Below are 21879 nucleotides of genomic sequence, written 5' to 3' on the forward strand. Positions count from 1 at the left end.
TGCGTCAGCTGGTAGCTCGCGATGGGCAAGGCGCTGAAAGTCAGCAAAAAGAGCGTATTGCTGTGGTGTTTTAATGTAGTTGACGATACCTAGGAGTACGCCTAAGGGCCCATCGCGCCTCCACTCGTTCATATACTCGCTTTCAGCAGTAATCTCAGCGGTATCGTTGTTGTACGAGGCACTGTTTTCTCCCCAGAGGAGCATCTGGCCGACAAGGTTAATTGTATGAGGACTACAACGGAGGCGGCGATGGCGTGGGTTGAAGCCCATTGTTAGCGCAATTGCGTCTATCGCGGTGTCGTTATTGCTTGCGTTGTCGAGTACGAAGTAGCCAATACGTTGAGCGTTTATACCGAACTCTTTCAACGTTTGGATAACAACCTTTGCCATCCCATGTCCACTGTGGGCGCCTGTCAACTGCGGCAGCGCGATAGGTAAGTCTACAATATCGCCTTGCTTGTCAACGTAGTGGGCAACGATACCCAAGAACCCACGCTTGCCACCCTTTGTCGTCCAGCCGTCAAAACTTATGTGTATCTTGCTCTGTGCCCGCGACAGTTCTGTGACGACTTGCGGCCGTAAGTGGTCGTACAGGCGCATAACGTAACGAGAGACGCTGTTGTGGGACGTCCACAGTGCCGCTTCTGCTTGGACGTTGGCTGACGATATTAATTGTCGAAAAGCTGGCGATTCAAACGTAGACAGTGGGAGGTTAGCTTCAATAAGCCAGCTAACTGCGTTAAGCCGAAAGCGCTGGGAGTTGAAGCCGGAGAGCTCGTTCGCGATACTCTGGCTAACCCGATTGCCAGTAAGTACTTGTTGGAGGACACTTATCGTTGTAGAACGAGCTGTTACGTGAGGTGGTTGGTGGCCATGGCCGCGTCTCTTCTCTCCAAGGTGTCGATGGGCAGAAGACGTTGAGTTTGTTGTTTCGTATACCTTCGTGACGCCGAGGTCAATAAGCTTATGCTCGTAACAATAGCGGCATACGAAATATATGCGTTGAGGATTGCTTCGCAGCGCGACGCGCCAGCCGTAGTTATAGACCCAGCTTTTCTTGTGACGCTGCGACGCTATAGGCTTCATAAACCGAGGGAGACGATCCCAATCAATGCCATTGAAGTTATCCTCTAACTCCTCGTCTAAAGCTGTATTGTTGGACTCGCTGGTTGCTATCGTTGCCTCCTCGCTGCCCTCGGTGGGTGGGTTGATATACTCCTCTATTTGCGACTCGCGCAATTGCGCTTCGAAACTTGATACCTGGGACGCTTCAACCAGGGCTTTACGGGGCGACGGACGAGGTGACGATTGAGGGCTTTCGATAGGTATAGCTTGGCTGTAGGTGCTGCTAGGTGTAGGTTTAGGACGCTTTGTTGTTGACGCTGTAACAGCGTCTTTGGCGCGTCTCTTCTGCGGCATAACTGCGACAAGGATATAGCAATAAATGCAGAAAGCCAGCGGCAATACAGCGGCGCGTAGGCGGTACGTGATACAGCTGAAAAGTACGTGTTGTGGGTGGCGTTGTGTATACAGAGTTGTACGGTTACAATATGAGATAGTTACCCAAGTAGCACGAGATGTATTGCTTGGCACCCTCTATCGTAACTACTAAAAGCAACTACAACAACGCAACAATTAATTAAATTCGATAGCGGCAATTGAATTGTAGTTGTCTGTTTGTGAGATACGCAGCGCAATATACTGTAAATATTGTGTTGTAGTTGTACAATTGCGCAGTTGAAACAACGCGTTTTTTTGTTATTCACAACATCTACCTTTACCTGTAGCAACAACCTCAACACTATAGATATATACAGTAATATTAGGCCTACAATCGTCTCTACTACGCCTAGCAAGCGGTAGTAGAGGTGTATAATAGCCACTGTATTTGTACTTGCTGGTGCTACAGTGTGTCGCCCACGGTCGCCCGAAGCAGGCAGCCGTCAGCGACACACTGTAGTATTAGGAGATTTTTTTTTGCTGTATTCGAATCGCGGCAGTAATAGCTCTATCGTGAGGTTTTTTTGTATATATATATGTATATACAGCGTTGTTGGGAATTTTTTTTGTATATTAGTTGCTGACCTCAACACCAAAAAAGTATCGTGTGATCGCTGCTACGGCAAACCCAACAACCTCACGCGTAGGCCTTAGCCAATCAAGCCAATCAAGCCAAACAATCAAGCTAGCTTACAGCAGCTTGGCTTGATTGATTTGTACCTCTACTCCAGCTTGGCTTGATTGATTAGCCAGCTTGATGCGCCAGCTTGATAGCGATCAAGCTGGCTTGATTGTTGACAAGTCTGCTGAATTGGGCAGCAGTAGTTCGACAGCTTTCGTCTTCAATGCGATGCTATACTTATGACCGCGCTGGTTATCGCCACTCCGATATTTCCCCACATCCACCAACAGCTGAGAACATCGCCCAGGATCTCCGACATCTTGTCGAGAACGCTCCCATTACCAATCCTCTCATCCTTGTCGGGCATTCCTGGGCTGGGGTGCTCATCAATGAGTTCATCGCCCTCACGGGAAACGGCAACCACATCGCTGGCCTGGTCCTTGTCGACGCTAATCATGAATCAATGCCGCAGGTGCTGAACGTTAATGACCCCGATTTGCAGGTTGTTTCTGAGGGCATTGACCCATACATTGCCAAGGGTCTCGCGGAAGAGCACAAGATGACGCAGGCCGAATGGGATGCGCTTATGACCGCTGAATCGACAGAGAAGTACGCAACAATCGCGCGCCTGGAGGATGAGCAGTACGCTGCGAGCTTCGAGACGTTACGGAGTAAGCAACTTGATCAACAGCAGCCGCTGGTAGGCGGAAAGCCAGTGTACGTGATCGGTGGCATGCGAAGCAGGGATTGGAATGGGATGTATAATGCTGGAGTTGGGAGAGGCAATGGAAGCGATGACCAGAGGACCAGAGTACGCGCATTGATTAGCACAGCCGACGAGAAGAGTGAGAGCATCCAGAAGAGACATCTCGAGCTTTCAACAAAGGGCAAGCTGGTATTCGCGCGTGAGAGTGGCCACTTCGTGCAGATGACCCAGCCTGAGCTCATCGTCAAAGGAGTGGAATGGGTTATCAATTGCCTGGCTGTATGTAGCTAGCAGTGCATCATCGAGCGCTTGTTCATTGATTAGTGTCGCGCTATGCTGCTTTGTGCTTACCTTAGGTCGCTTAGCTACATGCACCTGTATCTGCGGCCCGCCATATTTGAAAAGCGTTGGAGATGAACCCCAATTTGGGTATGTGGCACAGTGGTTGGTATAATCTATGTACGAAGCAGGTCTATGATGCACAGACAGTTCGTACATGGAACTTCAGGCTTAGAAATGCAAAGCTTGACGGAGTTTTTAATGGTTGTTAGTGGTGAGCTCCTACACATACCCTTTCAACGACTAGCACCCTGAACTTCGTATATACTTACCTTCTCCCATACTCTAAATCTTACAAGCTTCTTCGAATCCACAAAGACAGAGACATGATCTGTCGCGGAGCAGAAGATCTACCTCATAATCTTTTGATAAGAGCCACCAGTACCGTCAAACTTTCACGACCAACATGCCAGAAGAGGAATAAGATCACATCTTCACCTTGACAACATAGCCTCAACCACGATCCTCATCACAGGCGCCAATCGAGGTATAGGTCTTAGCCTTACCTGGTGCTTCCTAGCAAAAGCCTTACACACTGTCATCCCCGCAGTGGGGAACCCAGCACACATGTCCGCACATGCACTGCAAGAGCTGCCAATAGGTCTCTACAGCCGGCTCGTGATCGTGAAGCTCGACGCAAGCATTGAGCAGAACGCGCAAGAGGCGTCGCCGGGCTGCAGCAAGAACACAGAATCCAGCACCTCGATACTATTATTGCGAAGGCGGAAATCAGGTACATACCCTCCTAACCCCAAAGGTCAAGATTGCGGATACAAGGGCGCACATAGAGCCGAACGCGTATAGCGTGATAGCGCTTAACCAGGCGACACGAGAGCTCTTAGAGAACTCAGCGCACGAGCCGACATCTCCACCGATGGGTTCGTCAGCAGAATTGTTGGTGTAAGGCATTCCTACTTTAGGCCTCCTGCCTCGTGTACATCACGACCTTACCAATTGTAGCAGCAGCACCTGGTTCTTGACTAGACTGTCGTGCGAGAATGCTACATCCTGATGCGCTCGTTTCATCAGACACGACAATAATGAGCCTTGCATTTCCAAGGCAGACTGGCGTTTGCGAAAGTTGACTACATGGGTCGCATTGTTGGTTGTGAAGCCCGACATCATCCTTATTGGTCCGCTCTCTTGCAAGCTCAGGAAGCATCAGACGAGATATACCCCACAGATATACTCTAGGGGGATGTGGGTCGAAAGTTTACGACCCCGCTCTGCCTACTCAAGCAAGGAGCGGGCCGCAGCCGATCCCACCCAGGTCCACTCTTGTTGTTGAGCAACGAATCGATCGAGCATGGGATAACAAGTCCATCTATCCCTTGTCATAAGGTGACAGTAATATAGGTAGGGTTGTGTGCCGTTTTCCGGTGGGATGGGTATCTAGCCTTGCCAATCTGCCGTGTAGCCGATTTATCCTTCCATGAGGCTACGTACAACTTCGCCCTGAAGATGCGATACCATGGCCTTTACTGTTAGGCTTCCAGCTTACCACGTTTATGTGCGTACCCCTCGCACCACTTCGGTGCTACTGGCGGTAACCATCTGACGTAGGCTAAGGCTCAGGTACTAGACTAAGGCTCACTCTTCGCCCCAAATAGTCTGGGCGCCCAGATAAACTTCTGCAGAACTTTGGGCACTATAGTCGTAGGCGATGCGAACTACTCTCATGATGTTCCATCTTGCTATTATGTGCAAAGACCGCATGGCTGATCACCACCCCATAACGTTAAACCCAATAACCGGAGGCTCCGAGACATGAATCACGTACTAGACGTTTCCCACGATGACCTCGATCAGTGCAGTTGTGAATGTCATCAATACTCTTGGCTCGGATGGAATCGCACGTTCCCGAAGACAATCATCCCGTGCGAGGCCATGACAACAGCATGTGTAGCAACAGGACGTGCTTCACCACATGTAACCTCAGCCGGGCGTTATGAGAGACTCCAAGAGTCTGGAGGCCTGACGAGATATCTATAAGAACAGACTGATGTCCTGCAGTGCCAGCCTGCATCTTCTCTCATCAGCAGCTCTCTCCATCAACCACAGCGAATACTCTACGAACACGAGTCTCTATCTGTACATCCTGACAGTCTCTTCAAAATGAAGAGCTTCACCCTCGTCTCCTTCGCGGCGAGTCTTGGGCTCGTAAACGGCCAAGCAGCTCTATGCAATGGTGCATTTAGGCCCAGCTACGAAGATTGTAAGTTCGGCTCATTTAGCCCTATTGCTGTGGCCTGAATCTGACACTTTGTTTCTCCAGGTGATGAGACCGTAAAGTTTTTCAACCTAGAGGGAAGCACTCACATCACCCACACCAATGGCGCACTTAACCCCGCGCCATCTTGCTACCACTGGTGGTGGGACGGTGGAAACTGCCTCATCTCTCACTGTTTTCAAGAATCAGGGACTGACGACCCAAACGACCCTCGCACCATTACAGATGGTCAGGTTCACCAGCTCTATACAAGTGTGAGGGACAGATGCATGCCCTTCCTTTCCGGAGGCAAGTTCACGGGTGCCTTGGAGTTTCTGGAGGTCACCAACGATGAGGGAGGTGATGGTCCCCCGACTAAGCGTGCGACAAGACGAGCAGAGTTTCCGGGCCTCAACGTGGAAACCTTTGCCAACGGCATGAACAGTGGCCACTCTAGTCTGGAGGATTACCTTGAGTGGCGCAACGACACTATGAGCGGCAGCGACACTACTGGAATTGCTAAGCGCCAGAGCGAGGATGACAGCTGGGACGTCAGCTTCACGGCGCTCAACGTCCGCAACCCTGATGTCTTTACACTTGGTTTGCGCCTCGACAGCAAAGTCGGCTACTCATATGAAGTTTCCGAAAGCCAGACCTACAGCGTTACAACATCAGTGAGCATGGGAGGCGCTATAGAAGCTTTCTCTGCAAGCGTCGGTGTGGAAGTCAGCCAGTCGGAGACGTTTACTGTCACTGAAGGAATCACGTTTGACGTCGACTGCCCGAAACAGGGTCAAATCACCTTCTGGCCTCTCTACAACTACTATGAGGTCAAGGGACACCCTAGTGAGAAGGAATACGAGATCTGGCTCCCCGTCCTTACCCCCGATAGGAAGATCAATGGCGAGATTGCTGTTTCCTGCCTAGGTTAGACTAATAAGAGGCTCGTTTATAGTGGAGGGGCGGCGTACAGAGTTAGGAAACGAGCTTCAGGTAGGAAGTGCGCCGGTCCATAGAGTTCTTAGCGTAGATGTATCCGATGCTTCGTTATCGGAGCATATAAGAAAGGGGCATTTTCTTTAGCAAAGAAATCTTCAATTCTTACTCTCTTTACTTCCTATTATAGTATACAAAACCCCGAATAAGACTTATCTTACTCCTCGCGCATTTTCCAAGAGTCGTCATCCGCTATATTTGCCCTCCCAACATCCATAATTCTCACTACTTCCTTCACTATCTCCATTGTTAGCTTAGACTGGTCCCGTTCCCTCGTGATTACACACGCCAGCCTGATTGCGCTCCCGATCTGTCTACCGTTGAATTCGTGCTGTCCAAGGACCATGGGATCGATGTTCTTTGCCACCTGTAACGAGATCCGTGTGAGCAAATTGCTCCAAATTTGGGTTCTAGCCTCGGGCGTCAGATGGTTATATCGTAGGGCAAGTGTAATTCTGCTTCCAAACGCTGGAACCAGATTATGCACACGATTGGTAGTGAGGAAGAGAATGCCTGAGTGGTACTCCATAAGACGCAGCATAACACAGATCATCGAGTTGCGGACCAGGTCGGAAGTGCTGCGTTGCTCGAGGAAAACATCGGCTTCCTCTGGGACTATGATAGCATTCCACTCGGAACATAGTTCAAGCACATCTGAAAGACGGCGCTCCATGTCTTCTGCCGTCGTGCCTAATTCTCCCATTGTCACGTAGTATAACGAGCGATGCAGGACTTCAGCAACAGCTTCGGCTGTTAGTGTCTTCCCGACGCTGGGAGGGCCGTGGAGCAGGAAGATACTGCCGCTGCGTTTATTCTCAACGATGTCTTCGACACTAGCGTCGTTTCCGAATCTTACGAGAGCACGAATGAGGTGTTTGTACTCCCCGGCTAGGACAAGATGTTGAAATGCGGTGTCCTGGAACTGGATCGGCGAAAGACCAGAGACCAACACGTGGTCCCAACATTTTGCAGTAAAGCTAAAGCCGACAAGGGCAAGCCAGCAGTAGGAAATGAACTCCTCCGGGACATTATCCCATAGAGTGAGCATATCCGTTGCAGAGCTCTTTCTAAATGATGTGCTGCGCCACTGTCGATAACGTTCGGCGGTCTTCGTCATGGCTAGCGTTGGTTCATCCATAACCTGGCAAGGATGGTGCTTCAATAGAGCGCCACGATCTACATCGATCATAACGCGGCCTTCTGAGGTAAGCTGGCTGCTCGAAGTACTGGCAAGAGAAGAATAGCTTGCACGTGATGGTCGCACATGGCGGTAGAATGATGCGCGAGAGTATGCCAGAAATTTGACACTGCCAGTGGCAAACTCAACATATCGCTTTCCCCTCTGTCTGCGGTCGCTCAACTCGACAGGTGATACTGGCGTATACGTGAGTCCTGATAGCGATCTTGCGCGAACGCCTGTCCAACCATTCAATTGCTCGGCCAGGTTCACTAGGGTGAAGTGCGTGCCCATTGTCGCCACGAACTCCATTGTCCAGTTGGATGTCCTCTGAACTCCTGTCAAGCCCCGATTCTCTTGGTAGAAAGACTCGTTGACAAGGAATACTTCGGCGGTATCTCTAGAGCCCATCACTGCCTGGACTGGAACTCCAGGGCGATATAATTCGCCCAGCGCCTTGAAGGTGATGAAACCGCGCTGGATGGTGTCACGCGCTTCATCAATCTGCTCTTGAAAGGCATGCTTGACGATCCGGATCACGTCTTCAAGCCCCGGTATTTGGATGACTTGGTCAACCCAACTGAGACGGAAACCGAAGCCTGAGAAGAGATTCAAAGTCCGTGGTCTCCAGTAGTACAAGAAGGCAGGTGTAGATAAGACGACTCACTCATTATAGTTCGCGACTGTATGTTGCAAGCACCGTAGTCGTCCCAATATTTTGTACAGATCGGTCGTGGAAACTTGATGCGCCCGGGGTACGCAAAGGTAATGGCGGATGATGGGCTGGAGAGATAAGGCACCAGAACCACCCTGTATGTGCCGGAATTCGAACACTTGATCCTCCTTCGTGCTTCCCTTGATTGAAACTGGACGGGACGCAGGTTCCGAAGCAGTCATCGTTACTGATCTAGCTGTTTTGCTCTTAGGAAGAGGGGGCGGAGGAGGAGGAATGCTTGCCATGATTTGTGTCGACGAATGTACCGTTGCATCGGCGTTTTATATAGGGTGTGGTCGCTGCTGGTTCGCGCCACGACACACGCCTGAGGCCGAGGTATACGTGCCACTTGTTGGTAGTACATCTTGGCGGCCCAAAGTGGTTGTTGTTGAACAAGAAGTTTTGATGGCTGCCTTAGGTTTGTACCGAGGCAATTGCGGGCTGAAATAGCTGCCTGTTTTAGACGCGTATCACGCCAAGTGGTGAGCCGTCTGGAGCTGAGCAAGATCACGTTTTAGCGTGGTCTTCACGCTTAGCTACGATAGCTAGCGTGATTTTTTGTCACACAAGTCAAATTAACAATAACAGAAAGTGAAAAATGCATATCTGGAGGACGATGGGCAACTGATCTGAATAACACACTGCACACCACCCTAGTTCATACGTCGGTGTTGTGTACTTTCTCCGGTGCGCTGGTCTTTGCGCTATCGGCATGCTGCTGGAAATGTCTTACCGAAGTCTTCTGTGCATACAGCCAGTCGACCTCGTTTGTATTCAAACCATGCAGATCCGGCACAAGGAACCAGGAGCCAATCAGCAGAAGCATTGAACTTCCCATGAACACAAATCCAGTGCGGGCACCCAGGTTACCGGAATCGGTGTTGTACACATAAGGTACAGTGAACGTAGATAACCATGTCGTCGCTGCGTTCGAAATGACGCCGACCGATTGCGTCTTTGCCCGCAGCCGGTACGATGAGACTTCGGCCGTGATCACCCATCCAATAGACGTCATGGTAAGGAGCTGCCATGCGAGAAGGACATTCCTGCAATGCACTGTTAGATAGTGGAAGTCAGTCGAAGAGGAAGGGACCAGAAACTCACATCAGAATAGCAATAGCCCAAAGACTACCTTGAGATGTGGAGTAATGAAGGCCTCCAATAATTGCCATGACTACGATGTTGACAGCAACACCCACGAGCCAAATGCAACGGCGACCAAATCTCTCCATGAAGAACCAGCTGAAAACTATAGCAATTACGGCCAAGCCAAATCCGCCAATTCCAACATCGAAAGCGTGAACGGCAGGAAGTCCTGCGATGATGAGGAAGTACGTATTTTGGGAGAGCAACGACGCGCCGTTCAGTCCTGCAGCAAGGAACAACCAGATGACGGTAAGCGTACGCTTCAAATTCGTGCCCTGAAAGAGTTCCAGGTAGCTTGCATCACCATGTGCTTCGTTCTGCGAGTGTTCTTGCTCCATCTGCTTGCGTAAAACTGCAAGACGAGCCGCGATATGATTGTCGATCCCATAGAGGCGAGCCAATGATCTCTTCGCGGCATCAACCTTCTTCTTGCGTAAGAGAAAGATCGGTGACTCAGGCATGATGATGAAGGCTACACCAGCAGCAACAGGCCAGATCCACTGCAATGCAAAGACTTTGCGGAAGGCTGATGTAGACATGTCTTCGACATAGATGCGAATCGTGACAAGACCAATCGCTTGCATTAGGACCATGAATAGCACGATACCGGACTGAATTGGACCACGGAGACGTAAAGGTGAGATTTCAGATGCCCAAGCTGTAGCCGATGCGAAGATGCAGCCAATGGCCAAGCCATTGATCATCTTTCCACCAAGTAGCATACCTCGGCTCATAGCAGCAAATTGTACGCCAACTCCGACAATCGATATACAGGCGGCAGCTACGCAGGCCCATCTGCGTCCAATCCGATCAGATACGAGACCGATACCAAATCCGCCGAAAGCTTGTAGCAAGTATGACATCGCGGTCCACATCGATGCCCATATCGAAGGGACGAAGAGGGATCCCGTGGTAGTGTGATCGCCAAAATATAGCAAAAAGGCAGGCATGGAGATAGATGCGCCGTTGATGACACTGTCGTATCCGAAGACGCCGCCAGCTAGGAGTGCAGCAATGGAGTGAAGCAGAATCCGTTTGTGCGAAACGGACGAAGACCACAGGGTACTATCGCGATCCTTCTCGACGAGTCGTTCACCTATTCGTAGGTCATTCTCGTTGTCGTCCACGGCTTCGATCATGCTGGCACTGGAGGCCTCTTGCTTTTCGGTCTTGACCTCCATGTTCAGCGTGTAGCGTAGCTGTGTATCCTCTGGTACAAGTGATTGTAAAAGTACGTAATCGGATCATCCGTGGCGTCGAGCCGTCTTGTAAATTTGCTTTGTGTGACTGAAGGTAACGATTGTGGTCCTTGATATAATAACGAAATTGGCTGCGTCGCGCTAAGATAAACGTGCGGGGAGAAATCCGGGGTAGCTTGATCGGCGGAGGATGATTGCAACTTTGTTAGCGACAAGAGATGATGCGAAAATTGCCGAAACGTCGCCATAGCATGGTGGAGCTGGGTGGACGGGTGGACGGGTGGACGGGTGGGTGGACGCAGGAAGCTCGATTCGGGTCGCGTGCGTCAGCTCGATTGTTTGGAAACGCCTGGATGCAGGTGAAGAAGTAGCGCCAGATTTGAAGAGCAGCCCCAGGTTCCTAGTTGCACCAAAGACTGAATTGCGTGTCGGAAGATCAACTTTGGAGCATTTGTGTCGTCAAGTGAGAACCCAGCTTCGATCACCTCGACTAAAGAACGCGACATGCTTTCTTTTTCACGTAGGTATTGGACAATGTGCAATCTCTGCTCCGATGAAGTTGCACGTGCGAGCGACCACAATATGACGTGACACAGGAAGAGGCCAATGATGTCGTAGGGGTCGTCCGCTCCTTCATTGGACATGATAACACCTATACATGTTGACGCGTCTTCAATAGCTTGAATTGTTTTCTTTGGATGCTGGAGAGTCCAGGACATCAACCTACACATCGCTGCCTTGGCGTCTAAGGGTCCGGATCTTCCGAGGCAATCTTGTATCTCCGAGATGGGGAAGACCAGGTACAACCGCGCAAGATGATATGCGATCGTAGAGCTGTGGCCTCCGCGCTGTGGCTCTGCATCATGACGAATATGGTATCTTTCTTGGTAAGATTTCCTCCATAGCTCAAGCGTATGAAACAGACGAGTTCCGTCATCATCTGTGTGGAAAGATCCTGGCGAACACGCTTCACTCTCGTTATACGTTCGTAGTAGCGCAAGCGCGTCTTGATGATGAAATACGTCTGCTATGATCGAGAGCAATAGAAGATGTGAGCTCCAAGTGTTTAGTCTAGGCAGTAGCTCTTGTTCCTCGGTAGCACATCGGTACCTTGCAGACAGTAACGGAGCAGCAAGATATCCAAATACTGGACAGGCAGGCTCAGATGCAGACCCTAAGCGATTCTTCCAGGACTTTGGAGTCGCCAAAGTCCAAAATTCTTCGTCGCAAGGGCACTCCCATTTTTTTATGTCAGCCATTGTCAACATACCACCCATGCCGAGAAGGACTGGGAATTGTGCGTCCACCATATATACAAACCACGATAGTCTTTTCCGACTTTCCTTCTTCGTCCACTCCATCCAGTCCGAATCTAAAGTCCTTGGTGATTCAGGACATGGAGTCTCGGCCGTATACTCAAAGCTCATGTGTTGATACCCATAATGTGTTGCGTTATCCGCATGACTACCCATTGCTGGCATACGCCTGACATACGTCACTACTACTGCGCGCAAGGCCTCGGACAGTTCGAAAGCGCGTTTGTTGCCGCACCAAAGACCCATGTAGCATACGAGGGCGGAAGCATATATGATGTGAGGTTCTCGCATGAGACTGTTGTCTGCTTCTATCAGAGCAAGTAGATTGAGGCGTATGCGGTCCAAGACGATGATGCCAAATCTTCGTGTATGTCGTAATCGACTGTAACATGAGCCGATCACCATCATGATTGCTAGTAGTCCCGAAGGAAGATCTTCCATGTCCAAGGTCGGTCGATGTAGGACAGGCGCTTGAGGCAGGAATGCATTGAAAAACAGATTGATGAAGACGTTAACAAGAGGCAACTCGGGTAGAGTGAAGTTGTCCTCTACGCCCAGCCGCTCTTTTGGGCTCAGGAAGTCACGTATACGTGAGAGTTTGGCTGTTGTTATCGTGATACTAGGATTGATGGTCGTATATATAGGGTCTCCAGGTGGGAGCACTATCGGTTTCGCCCTTGCTACGGGCCTAGAGCGCGGATCCCATGCAAATGGCAGACGGTCTTCATGAGAGGTCTCGTTTGGAGGAGATGCGATCCGAGGATTTTGGCCTGCTGCGGAAGTTTCAGCATCCTCATTTGGCTGTATACCGTCCCCTGGGGTTCGCACTGCTTCGCTACTGTTTGAGCGCAAAGAGGCGCCCTGGTCGAGGAAGTGGTCAAAAGGCAATGTACTATTCGAGCGATGCGACACGTGTGGCATGCTGGCCCGCAAAGAGTCATACTCAGTCGAAGAACCCCAAGTTTGGAGAGGCGGACTGCACGCAAGATCCGTCTCACGCAATGCGTCGAAGAATTGAGACGAAAACCAATCGACAGTATGTTCGGACTGATAATTCCAAGGTCTTGCAAAGCTAGTGTAGTCAAAGTAAGGGTCGAGGCCAACTGTTCCTGCGTAGATGTCGTGGTCAAGGTTCTCATTGAGCGGTACTGGCTGATGTTCGGGGAACGATGATGCATTGACGTCCCCATCATCAATCGATGCAGCGATCGCCTGATCACCAAGAGGGTCAGAAGCTGTCAAGCAGCTTTGAATTTGAATTGAAGGCTCCATGCGAGCAGACGCGACCCTAGAACCGCGCCGAGATCTTGGAGTGGCTCTGGTACTTGTGGTTCGTGCATGTAGTCGCTCATGCTTCTTGCGCAGATCACTCCTGGTAAATTGCCTCCCACATGTTTGGCAGGAATGCTTCTGCGTTGCATCATCTGTTGGTCCAAGACATCAGTCAGTAATAAATCACCTGCTGCGCCGCAATCATGGTTGACAGCACTTACGTATCTTCGCATGCCGAGCTAGATTCTCGGGGCGCGTGAAGCTCTTTTCACACTGTCGACAAATCAGTGGCCGGGGACTGATTGCGGCGTGACCTGAACCCGACATCGAGTGCGATGTGATCAGGTAGCTACCAAGCAGATGCTGTTGATGAGCGTCCACTCGGTTGTGTAGCTGGGTGGCCACGAGGAAGGCGCTGTTGATGGAAGTCCACTCTGTAGCGTGACCAGGTGTTGATGGATGTCCACCCGAAATGCTGGCCGGCGCCGCCCCGATTGGGCTGTGCCTCGCCAAAGTCAAGCTAGGCCCCACCTAACGTCCACCCAAACAACACGCTACTCCGATCGCTTGCGTCTCTTTCCTCAGAGTGGCAGCTCTTCGGCAACTACTGCTCGGCGCATGGAGTCGTTATGCGACAAATCAAGGTGTCCGAAAATGTGTCGTACCCGAGGTCATCAGCGACCCAACTGCTCCCTTTTCGCACATCGTCGAGCTTCTCTTTTGTCCGCACTGCGCAGCTCTTACCAGTATCATGGCCGGTGATCGTTTCATTGAACCGATCCGCGTCTTGCGATACGTTGGGAATGTGACAATTGCACTCAAAGCTTCCACCTTCACTTTGAGCAACGAAGGCGGCGATGCGACGCAAGCTGAAATCATATTGGACTACCGACAATGCGAAGGAGGTCTTCCAGTTTTCAAGATATCGTCTGCTTCTGGCAACAGTACGCTCGACTTAACTGTTGTATACAGCGAAGGTATTGAGGGAATAGACCACGCGTCAGGTAAGGAAACAGGACGATGATATGATTGGAAGGATTTACTAAAACAGACTAGGCGATGGCCCCTTCTTCCTGTTTTCTAATGCAATGGACACATATCGTAGAACCACGTTGAAGGTTCCCGAGTCAGCACATGAGCAGGTTGTGAGAGCTGTGTACACCCAACGATCGCAAAGATACCAAAAGATACGGCTGGCGACCCCATACTCAACCATCAGTTTCTCCGGTATCGGTTTCGAGCGCATCCGGCCGAGATACTCAGCAAGTTCGACTTTCTCGTGCTCTAGCCCATTGTTGAATCGGATATGGCAAGATGGTGTCAGGACTGTCGATATGTGCACAGTCTCCAAGGGCGAGACATCTGCCGCATGGGAGGTTACTACTGGGGGAACCAGGGTCCGCGGCCAGCACTGGGCACCGTGCCGATTCGGCACAAGATGGGCGGATAAGACCATTCGTTTCCAGGTTCACATCGAACATGGAGGCGCAAGCTGGGCCGTTCACATGGTGGCAAATGGGCTGATCTTCTGTTTGGACACAGCCACAAGGGAACTATATGCATGCGAAGGTCTGTCCACGGAACCGACCGTCTTTCCTGTTGCTGAGAAAGGTCGCTGGCACATTGGCGATCTGGACCTGAACGCCTGGCTCGAAGTCGAAACGGTCACGCGCGGCGATACCGTGGTTGTCTCGGTACAAGGCCGACGACTTGCATTCATCGAGGGCCTGAACATCAAACCCATCCTTAGCGGAAGCGCGAATAACACGGGATCTATCGCCTTTGGCGGACCGTGTCAGTGGGTAGCTGTGTATCGCCACCTCAGTGTGCTCAGTGGTGGGGGCGAGAATCTATACCAGAATACCATGTTGCCTCTTGACCAAAGCCGAACATTGGATGACTTCCAAGTTGGAACGAATGGGCTCGCTTGTACGATCGATGGTGCAAAAAGAGACCGCGCTTGTTTCGGTGGAGACCTTTATGTCATGGGTCGATCAGTTGCTCACTCTACTATGACGTTCGACGCGATAGCAGGCAGTATTGAGCTCCTGACCAGCCACCAAACCAGCGAGGGATATCTCGGCAACCTCTGTCCCATTCAGGCGCCCGTTCATGAAGGGAACGAGGAGCCTCCAACATATGCCTTCTATTCCCTGTCGTACGCGTTGCTACTCGTTGTTGCAATCAAAGATTACTGGCTACATACGGGTGACGCAAGGATGAAAACGCGATGTTTCCAGCGTCTAGAACATCTCATGGCTTACACAGCGGAGCACCTCAGCGCAGGGGTAGTAGTAGCTCCTCCGCCTCTATCAAGTGAGTCTGGATGGGATCTCTCTAACCAACAAGCTGACCGCCTGCAGTGCATTGGTTCCCACTTGGCGGCCCAATTTTCGGTCCCTCGAGTCCACTGAATAATGCATATTACGAGGCCCTGCAAGCCATGTCGGTGATGTCCGATGACCCTGAAGCCAAGCAAAAATATCTATCGCAAGCCAAGAAGCTTAAGATGGAGGTACTGAAACGCTTCTACGATGCTTCCACCGGTGTCTATCGCCTGAATGAATATCTACCAAGCGACGGTATCTGTCAAGATAACAAAGCCCATGCCGTGACTATGGGGCTGCTTCCTAGTCATGCGAACGATCTTGAGCATTTGATTGACCCACAATCGCAGCTTCCTCGCGCCTTCCGGGGCCTTGCTCATTGGAGTGTAGCGGACATTGTCAGTCCGTACGCAACAGGGTTCGCAGTTGAGGCATTGTTTTCACGACAACAAGGTCTTGAAGCGCGGAGGCTCATCGAGCGCGTCTGGGGACCGATGGCTGACACATCGAATCCAAACTACTCTGGAGGACATTGGGAAGCCATGAAGACAGACGAAACGCCGCACGGTCACGATACGTCGTTGATGCATGGCTGGTCGACGTGGCCAGTATCACTTCTGCCTCGATATCTAGCAGGGCTTCAGCCTACCGAGCCAGGCTGGACGTCGTTTCGCATCGCACCAGTCTTTGCCGGTCTAGAGAGGATCAATTGCACCCTTGCGACCGTCGCTGGTAGTATCGGCGTAGAGATCAAGATTGATGAAGCGGAGGGTCATGGCACGTTGAAAGTCATGGCGCCTTTTGGCGTTCGTGCGCAGCTGCAGCCACCCAGGGAATGGGTCATACAAGGACCAGAGTCCATTATGGGAACAGGCGCATGGCAAAACGTGTTGTTGTTCAAACCCTCCGTGGCTTCCGGGGCACAAGAGTATCCAGATGCAATGCTGCAAGCTACTCCGATCTGCGTGGGCGGGCGGTAAGCCTTCGGTGCTAAATCTAGATCCAACAGCCAAATAACCGCGGTTGTCAGAGAACCGTTAGTTACCCCTCCAATGTCGATCATACAACTCCGGTCCAATGTCCACCCACAGTTTGCGCAAGTTCGAACTAGGAATGTCACTATAGAGATTGCTAGGGATTGTTTTAGAACACGAGTGAGCCTTATATATACTCTAGTCCAAACACGGCGCGGGCGACCAGGCTCCGGTAATTCAAGGCTAGCGGATCATTGCGCACTAGATATTGCTGCTGTGATGTACTAACTCTGATGCATACGGTCCCTGCCGCTCCGTGTTTGCAGAATACTCCTTTGGACTTAGCCTTGAAGTGTATCCTCACCACAACATTGACGTTCGACATAGTGTGGAGAAGGCAGAATCGGAGCGTCCGAACATTGCAAGATCGGAGATGGCAGGTCGCAAACAGAAAGTTGCAGACGCATGCGCAACGTTCGAGAGGGAAGGTCGCGAGCCCGATATTACAGACACTAGGTCAAAGACATAAGGCTAGGAAGCATAAGTAGGAGTGAAGCCCTCGCACATTGACGGTCATCAGAGCAGCCTCATCCCGAACACGTTTATCATGCAGCTTCTCAAATATTTGCTTCCGCTCGCCATGAGCGCATCTATCTCGGCGGCGCAACCACTCGAAGAAAGAGACATATCCTCGAGCTGGGCTGGAGTCAACTCCTACTTTCTTCATGCCTATCAAAAGTACGGATCCTTCAGGATTTCTTCGAGTTCGACTGACTGTTCACAGATCCGATCGCTTGGCCGTCCTTGACGCAGTCAAAGATGCCAAGCTCAAGACGTTGCGTATCTTCATCTCTCATACACTCCAGAACAACAAAGATACCGGCTCCGTCAACATGCCCGACATCGAGCCACGGCAGGTCGGCACATACGATGACACCCAGCTACGTGCCATTGATCAGCTCATGCTTGAAGCGCGTGAACGAGGCATCAAACTAGTTATCGCTATGCATGACCGCTACCAGTTGGGTTGTTGGGGAAATGGTATGGACTTCTTCGAATTGGACCAAAGCTTTTACGGCCACTGACGCATCTTCGACACAGACACATACGTTTCCAAATACAAACTTCCTGCTATTGACTGCGCGAAAACGCCTGCCGCTCAGAACGATGTAACATTCTTTTACCAGGATGCATCGCCAATCTACGACTTTGACAACCGCCTTACATATATCCTCCAACACAAGAATCAGTTGATCTCGGGTTCACCGCAATGGAAAGATCTTTCGGATTACATCTTCGCGTTCAACATACAAAATGAAGGGCAGGGGCATTTGCGCAACAACATCGCACCTGCACCAAAATGGTGGTGTGATCGAAGCAAGAAGATGCGAAGCATCATGGGAGATAGCAAGATTCTCATCTCAACAGGTACGTAATCTACCCGCTTCCATCTGAGACTCTAGACCCCAGAGATTATGGTATTGACCACTCCATATTCAGGTGGTGGAAATGAATTTCCCAATTCCGATATCCCCGAGAATTGGAGCTGCGCAACACTTGATCTCATCGATATCCACTCCTACAGCGGCGTTTCCGAATGGCGCAACAAAGCGCCCATCGCCCTACAGCACGCTCAAGCCGCCAAGAAACTCGTGCTGTTCGAAGAATTTGGCGCTACTGGTTCCGACAAGGCTAGTGTTGTAGGTCAGCATATCGACATCTTCAATGGGCTCAAGGTACCATGGATGGTTTGGCAGATCAACAAGCCAGGCAAAGGTTCTGCAGACTATGAATTCTGGACCAACGAAGCTACGTTTGGGGTAGTGAAGCAGGGGGCAGCCAAGGCCTTGAGTATCTCTGCTGCTCAAACATTTCCTAATCTTGTATGAACTTGGATACGCTCCATCTTTACAAGTTTGAGGGAATCCAAAGAGCGCAATTACGTATACCATGTAGCCTCAGGTATTTCGTCTAGCAATTCAAATCTTCCTAGCTCCCGATTCTTGTACGCGACTGGATCATGCAGCGTGTGCGTCCTGACGTCCCTCCAGAACCGATCTAAGCCTACTTTCTGGCTTGTCGCTTTCGCGCCTGTGACTTCGAATACCCCAGAAGTGACACGTAGGCTAGTATCCGTTGCGACGACTTTGACACTTGCCACCCACTCTGCCAGCTCGCCTCGCTCCCGTGCCGTGAGCTTCCCACGGGTGTCCAGGTTACCTGCATACTTGCCCAAGATGGCGTCAACTTCTTGGCCCGCTCGGTCTGCTAGGGCTGACGCGGCACGAAGGTGAGCGTGGAAGTTTCCATAGCGTTCGAGGATATAGAACTCATCTGTCGCCCTCTCTTTGTTCTAAATCTGCATTAGCGACATTCTTCAGAGCTTGTGGGATACTTCTCTGCTTACATCACCGCCAAATGGCCATGCCCGGGTCCCCTTGACCGTATATCTTGCTGCATACTGTTGTGCGCCTAACGCGATACCGAGATAGAAGTTGCTGAAGACAAGCTGGATAGTTGGGAGTAGTAGCGTGGCAAAGGGTATCTGCAGCGCGCGCGGGTCTGGTTCTTTTGTCTCTACGTTCCAGCCGAGCGCATCCGTCCAAGGCACGCTCACATCGGAAATCTTCACGCTACCAGACTCGGTCAAGCGAAGACCGATATTGTTCCAATCATGTCCGAATTGAATACCAGGTTGATTGGTCTTCGCGAAAGCGAAGATATGGTTGCCGGTGCTTTCATAGACACCCTCAAGAACGGTAAGGTCGGAGACAACACCGCCAGTATTGAAGAACTTGAACCCGTTGAACACAATGTTGGCCCCATCCGATTTGATCGACAAGTCGCTGTCCCTGGGGTTCACAGCGCCTCCGATGAAATAATTGTTCTCGGTTATGAGCTTCTGGAAGCGGTCGGCTTGTTCAGGTGAACCGACAATGTTCGCCGTGGTCGACCATAGGAGGTGGTAGCCGAGCAGCATGCCGATTGAACTACAATGATCAATACACAGACGCGAACAGGAGGGGACCAATCGTACCCATCTGTTTCAGCTACCTTCCGAATTGCTTTGTAGGCAACACTCCATTGCTGACCACCACCACCATACTGCTTTGGACCAAGGATCTTGAGAAGCCCAGAGTACTTTAGCAGAGCTACTTCCGCTCGCGGAGATTTGTTCTCTTGGTCTCGCACGACGGCATCAGTGGCAAGAACGTCTGCAACCTCTTGCGCACGCTGGAGCCAACCTGCTTCATCTTCCGGAATCGACGACCATTGCTTCTCATACCCGGCGTAAACAGCCGGATCCCTAAATTCCACATCTTCTGCGTTCCCACGTGGACCATTAGTTCCGTTGGTGATAGCCATCGTGTGCGTATTCAAAATGTTGATGGAGCCTAATTATGTGGCGTGTATCATCAACTTTCCGATGCATGTCCTTATATGCAGGCACTCGTTAGGAGTGCTTCGAAATGATTCGAGAGGCCCAAATTATTGCGTGCTATCGTCTCATCTGCGACCTATCTGTGTGGATGCAGTCGAGCAGGTAGGCAAAACGTGAGTGGTCATCAGAACGGAGCATTGAGACAGGGATGTGCCGCCGACATTGTGAGAATCGAGCTATCTGCCGGCACACGAGCAGCAATAGATTGTTGCGATGCCGTGGGGGTAGAGCGCGAATCGCAGTAGCGTTGCAACATGTGAACGCGTGAGTATGGATGTGGGACGCGTCGACAAACGCTGACGGTGGGGACATCCGCGTCTTCGCATATGTGCTAAGCTCGAACTAGACTAGCCTTACTTCCGAACTCACTATTAATCCCGAACCGCGTTCGCCATCTAACCCCTCAATCGCATCATCCTCAACCCCGAATCACTATCACCCATCACAGTGTTCTGCAAACCGCACGTCGCCGAGGTACCCCCTGATACCCATAGGAAGTAGGGTGTCGCTTATCGCTCACTGCGCCTTTCTGCTCTTCGCAAAGAACCTCGAAGTGTCGCCAAGTGGTAACTCGACAATAGAGTCTTTGAGTAACAGAGCGAACGTCAGGTACCATCCAGTCAGTCCAGCCAAGAAGCAGAATGCACCACCGCCCTTCTTGAGAGAGATGGACGCATCTGGATGTCCATCTGCCACGGCAAAGTAAGACGCCGAGACTAAGAGAAATCCTAGCTCTACGCAGAAGAAGATGATGATGTATACCAAGTTTGTCGGCAACGAGGCTACAAGGAACACCAAGGCGAAAACAGTCCACACTACGCTATGATTAGTAGTATTCTTGTTCCTCGCTGGTCTAGAGCGACTGACTGATCATGAAGAACCCAAGAGCGTTGTTGTATTCCTTCACGTTGTCTCCATACGCTGCCTGCACTCCAAAAGCTGGTGTTAAGATTGCACCATAGCCCGCATAGAACAGGCCAAAAGCACTAAATACTGTGTACGCGAAGCCGTTACCGACGGACAGCTCCCATTGTGCAGTAACCACCAGGCCTAGTATGGAGTCAGTCAAGTCTCACATACCCTGTCCATACAGAAGACTTACCGAAAGCCGCCGCGAAGAAGAAGTTGGCTACGAAGACATTGGCCGTAGTCACTCCTCGCCATTCCATGAGACTGAGCGAAAGCGTAGTCAGGGTTGTCGCAAATACCCCAATCGGCAGTGCTGTCTTGACAAGTCAGCTAACCAATGTTTGATCTACTCAGCGCTACTTACTCCTGCACCCAGTGTCTTTGGAGCTGCGACGGGCACAGCGGGACTTTCATGGGTGAGCTGCTTCTCGACATCAGTAGTGCCAGTGCTGCTTTTGCTGTTCAAGTCGATTGTCGAAAAGTCGGGCATGCTTGTCTGTGTGCACGGGAATCTTCATGCTGCCAACTGACTCCAAGTCACAGCCTTTTGTATTGAATGGACATGGGCATATACTTGATGTAACTCCGGTATCGACGCGGCACATCTCTACTGTCTATGTGTAGTCATCACGACTATGCGATGGTTTATTACGTGCTTCGGCCTTACTGATAGCGCTGGACAATTTTCAGCATCATCATCGTGCCGACATGATTTCGCACCCTCGTTGAAGGGCACTATGCTGGAGTATCTGCACGATAGTGTGGGGTCGATATTATAGAGCTGTTTTACTGCAACCACCAGCACATGACATGACGTCTTGGGACTCCCGGATTGTCTCATCGACAAGCGACCGAAGATCATTGACAGCCAATTGAAGGAGCCGGACGTCTGGGGCTGCTGCGGGTTACTCGGTCACAGCTTATCATCCATACGGCCGGGATGCTAGAGTTGTATGATCCTCGGCGATTAAACCACGATCTACAGGGCTATAATCTAACCTGCGTCAACCCCACAGATCCCACGGATGGC

At 51.0% G+C, this 21879-nt stretch overlaps 9 protein-coding genes across 9 annotated transcripts; 4 read left to right on the top strand and 5 right to left on the bottom strand.

Moving 5' to 3' along the window:
* AA0111_g11163 (hypothetical protein) lies at window positions 1-1419 on the bottom strand (the record flags this gene model as incomplete). Its single annotated transcript, XM_028644997.1, has 1 exon — window positions 1-1419. A coding segment is annotated over one exon (1419 nt), but the record flags the coding sequence as incomplete, so codon positions are not given.
* A 926-nt stretch (window positions 1420-2345) lies between these two features.
* AA0111_g11164 (hypothetical protein) lies at window positions 2346-3119 on the top strand (the record flags this gene model as incomplete). Its single annotated transcript, XM_028644998.1, has 1 exon — window positions 2346-3119. The coding sequence occupies one exon, from the start codon at window positions 2346-2348 to the stop codon at window positions 3117-3119; it is 774 nt and encodes a 257-aa protein (XP_028501219.1).
* A 2163-nt stretch (window positions 3120-5282) lies between these two features.
* Window positions 5283-6308, top strand: AA0111_g11165 (hypothetical protein; the record flags this gene model as incomplete). The annotated part of the gene is made up of 2 exons (XM_028644999.1): window positions 5283-5382; window positions 5443-6308. 2 exons carry the CDS (start codon window positions 5283-5285, stop codon window positions 6306-6308), a joined length of 966 nt encoding a protein of 321 aa, XP_028501220.1.
* Window positions 6309-6529: 221 nt separating this feature from the next.
* Window positions 6530-8220, bottom strand: AA0111_g11166 (hypothetical protein; the record flags this gene model as incomplete). The annotated part of the gene is made up of 2 exons (XM_028645000.1): window positions 6530-8148; window positions 8217-8220. The coding sequence occupies 2 exons, from the start codon at window positions 8218-8220 to the stop codon at window positions 6530-6532; spliced, it is 1623 nt and encodes a 540-aa protein (XP_028501228.1).
* A 702-nt stretch (window positions 8221-8922) lies between these two features.
* Window positions 8923-10591, bottom strand: AA0111_g11167 (hypothetical protein; the record flags this gene model as incomplete). Its single annotated transcript, XM_028645001.1, has 2 exons — window positions 8923-9310; window positions 9369-10591. 2 exons carry the CDS (start codon window positions 10589-10591, stop codon window positions 8923-8925), a joined length of 1611 nt encoding a protein of 536 aa, XP_028501229.1.
* Window positions 10592-13948: 3357 nt separating this feature from the next.
* AA0111_g11168 (hypothetical protein) lies at window positions 13949-16504 on the top strand (the record flags this gene model as incomplete). Its single annotated transcript, XM_028645002.1, has 3 exons — window positions 13949-14201; window positions 14254-15513; window positions 15561-16504. 3 exons carry the CDS (start codon window positions 13949-13951, stop codon window positions 16502-16504), a joined length of 2457 nt encoding a protein of 818 aa, XP_028501227.1.
* Window positions 16505-17138: 634 nt separating this feature from the next.
* Window positions 17139-18387, top strand: AA0111_g11169 (hypothetical protein; the record flags this gene model as incomplete). The annotated part of the gene is made up of 4 exons (XM_028645003.1): window positions 17139-17236; window positions 17283-17539; window positions 17600-17926; window positions 17999-18387. 4 exons carry the CDS (start codon window positions 17139-17141, stop codon window positions 18385-18387), a joined length of 1071 nt encoding a protein of 356 aa, XP_028501226.1.
* Window positions 18388-18437: 50 nt separating this feature from the next.
* AA0111_g11170 (hypothetical protein) lies at window positions 18438-19864 on the bottom strand (the record flags this gene model as incomplete). Its single annotated transcript, XM_028645005.1, has 3 exons — window positions 18438-18851; window positions 18906-19488; window positions 19536-19864. 3 exons carry the CDS (start codon window positions 19862-19864, stop codon window positions 18438-18440), a joined length of 1326 nt encoding a protein of 441 aa, XP_028501186.1.
* A 592-nt stretch (window positions 19865-20456) lies between these two features.
* Window positions 20457-21339, bottom strand: AA0111_g11171 (hypothetical protein; the record flags this gene model as incomplete). The annotated part of the gene is made up of 4 exons (XM_028645006.1): window positions 20457-20755; window positions 20808-20990; window positions 21043-21166; window positions 21214-21339. The coding sequence occupies 4 exons, from the start codon at window positions 21337-21339 to the stop codon at window positions 20457-20459; spliced, it is 732 nt and encodes a 243-aa protein (XP_028501185.1).
* Between the last annotated feature and the right edge of the window lie 540 nt (window positions 21340-21879).

The sequence above is a fragment of the Alternaria arborescens genome (genome assembly GCF_004154835.1).
Source record: "Alternaria arborescens strain FERA 675 chromosome Unknown contig_45, whole genome shotgun sequence".
NCBI classification, from domain to species: domain Eukaryota; kingdom Fungi; phylum Ascomycota; class Dothideomycetes; order Pleosporales; family Pleosporaceae; genus Alternaria; species Alternaria arborescens.